Source organism: Penaeus monodon, chromosome 15, assembly GCF_015228065.2.
Source record: "Penaeus monodon isolate SGIC_2016 chromosome 15, NSTDA_Pmon_1, whole genome shotgun sequence".
Taxonomy (NCBI): Eukaryota; Metazoa; Arthropoda; class Malacostraca; order Decapoda; family Penaeidae; genus Penaeus; species Penaeus monodon.
Window position 1 is genome coordinate 38,896,176 of NC_051400.1, and position 2,122 is coordinate 38,898,297.

The 2,122-nt window shown below is 54.4% G+C and overlaps 1 protein-coding gene across 1 annotated transcript in view; it reads left to right on the top strand.

Moving 5' to 3' along the window:
• LOC119582025 (nesprin-1-like) overlaps positions 1–2,122 on the top strand; it is a gene marked incomplete in the record, with an annotated part of 55,788 nt that overhangs the window by 2,070 nt on the left and 51,596 nt on the right. The window contains 3 exon segments of the mRNA XM_037930234.1: positions 69–386; positions 571–1,680; positions 1,945–2,094. Coding sequence (XP_037786162.1) covers positions 123–386; positions 571–1,680; positions 1,945–2,094 — 1,524 coding nt within the window.

Sequence of the window (2,122 nt, forward strand, 5' to 3'; positions counted from 1 at the left end):
CTAATCTCTAACCACTTGGCGTGACTAACTAACGAGCGTGTGTACGTGTGTGTGCGGTGGCCTCGCAGGACCTCCTGGTGGAGAGCGTGACGCACGAGGCGCAGACGGGGCACCTGGTGGAGATGGTGCGCAAGGTGAGCGACGCCATCACGTGCACGCCCCTGGAGACCCGGGTGACGGCGCACCACCAGCGGACCACAGCGCTACGCCAGGACGTCGGCCGCCTGCTGGAGCGCCTCGAGGAACTGCACGTCCACTGGTCGGCTTACCAGACGCAGATGGACAAGTTGCAGGAGTGGTGCTCGCAGGCCAAGACGTCCCTGCAAGAGATCGACCTCACGCCGCAGGACCAGGAGAAGCTGAGGGAGCAGTTCAACCAGATCTGGGTAAGTCTCCTCCCGGGGGCGGAGTGGGAGGGGTCTCGCTGGCACACTGGGGTCCCGCCTTTCATTTATTTGTGTCGAGTGTTTATTTCATATGTTATGTGTTTACTTTTTGTTACCTTTGTTCTGTGACATCTTCAGCTGTTACACTGACATGTATGTAATTTATTTTATATATTTTTCCTAGAATCTCAAGGCCCAGTTTGATAGTCAGGGTGTATTGCTGAACGAATGCATGAACCACTTTGACAAGTCAGTGGGTCTTGTCAACATAACGGATGAAACCCATCAGAGGCACTTCCTGTCGCAGTTCAAGGCCGAGTGGCGTGAGCTTGAGGAGCTCTTGCAGCAGAAGGAGCAGGAGCTACACAGGATCCAGATCCAGGTAGTTCCAGTGCCTCAGCTGCTGTCGGAGACCCAAGACACGCTATCGGGGGTGGAAGTGGCCCTTCAGAGCATCGACACTCACGTCACCTCCATCCAGCAGCTCCGAGACATATCGGAGCAGTACAAGGTTTTGCGCATCAAGATCCTCAACAGCAAGGAGAACCTCGAACACCTAACCCAAGTCTCAACCTCCGAGGAAGAGCAGGACGAGGAGCTGCTCGATACGTTGGGCCGCCTCTCACTCACGTGCCAGGAGCTCATCTGCACCATCCAGCAGCGCATCGCCTCCCTGGAGTATGTGCTGGACCACGTGCAGAAGGCCGTGAGCCGCGTGGAACGCATCTCCCTCACCATGATGCACCTGGAGAGCACTCTCGAGCGCTGCCAGGCCGTCGATAAGGAGGGCGAACAGATCCTCAAGGCCGCCTTGCACTCGTGTAAGACCATCTTCGAGGGTCTCGCTCGTGCCGAGGAGGACATCAACAAAGTGAAGCAGTCCCTGGAGACCCTCCGCAAGGACCCGCACCACCCGTGCCACCTGGCCGAGCTAGAGGCCCAGATCGAGACCCTCCAGGTCAGACTCAAGTCCATCTCCGAGAGCATCAAGGAGACCCGCAGCAACCTCAAGAGCCGCCTGGATGTGTGGCAGAAGTTCATGTCGTCATCCGACGCCGTGGACAGCTTCCTGCAGGAGGTCGAGTACCTGATGGAAGGGGCGCCTGACCTGGCCTCTGTCAACCAGGACGCCCTCAAGAGTCACGTAGAGGAGCTGCAGAGACTCCAGGGCTCCATGGCCAGCAACGAAGGCCTGTTGGAGATGCTAAGGACGCAGGCCGTCCAGGTGGAGAAGAAGGACGTCGTGGAGACGCAGCTCACCCGCTGGAGCAACGTGTCACAACGCCTTGTGTCGGTAAGTTTTCTCTGCTTAATTACACACAAAAGTTGAGAACAAAGTAAGGTCAAATTTGGCCACACAAATTTCTTGTACAAGAAAAGAAATAGATAAATAAATATGTTTCAACCTTTTAACAGCTTTGTAAAATATACGTAACAGAATATTTAAAACTTCAAACAAGTAATGATTTGGGGTAAAGTCTTCCATACTGTACAAGAGAAAGAAAAAAAGGAAAACAGTATCCTCGAAAACTTACATATTTCGCTTTTTTTCCCACAGGTTATCTTGCGCTACGAGACCGCCTTGGAGCTGTGGTCTCGGTTCCTCACGGTGCAGGAGGAGGTCAAGGTGTGGGTCGAGTCCAAACTCACCCTCATCGTCTCCCTGCAGTCCCGTGGCATTGGAACCGAGGAACGAGGCCAGATTCAGGTAAAGTGAGGCTTTCATGTCAGTTTCC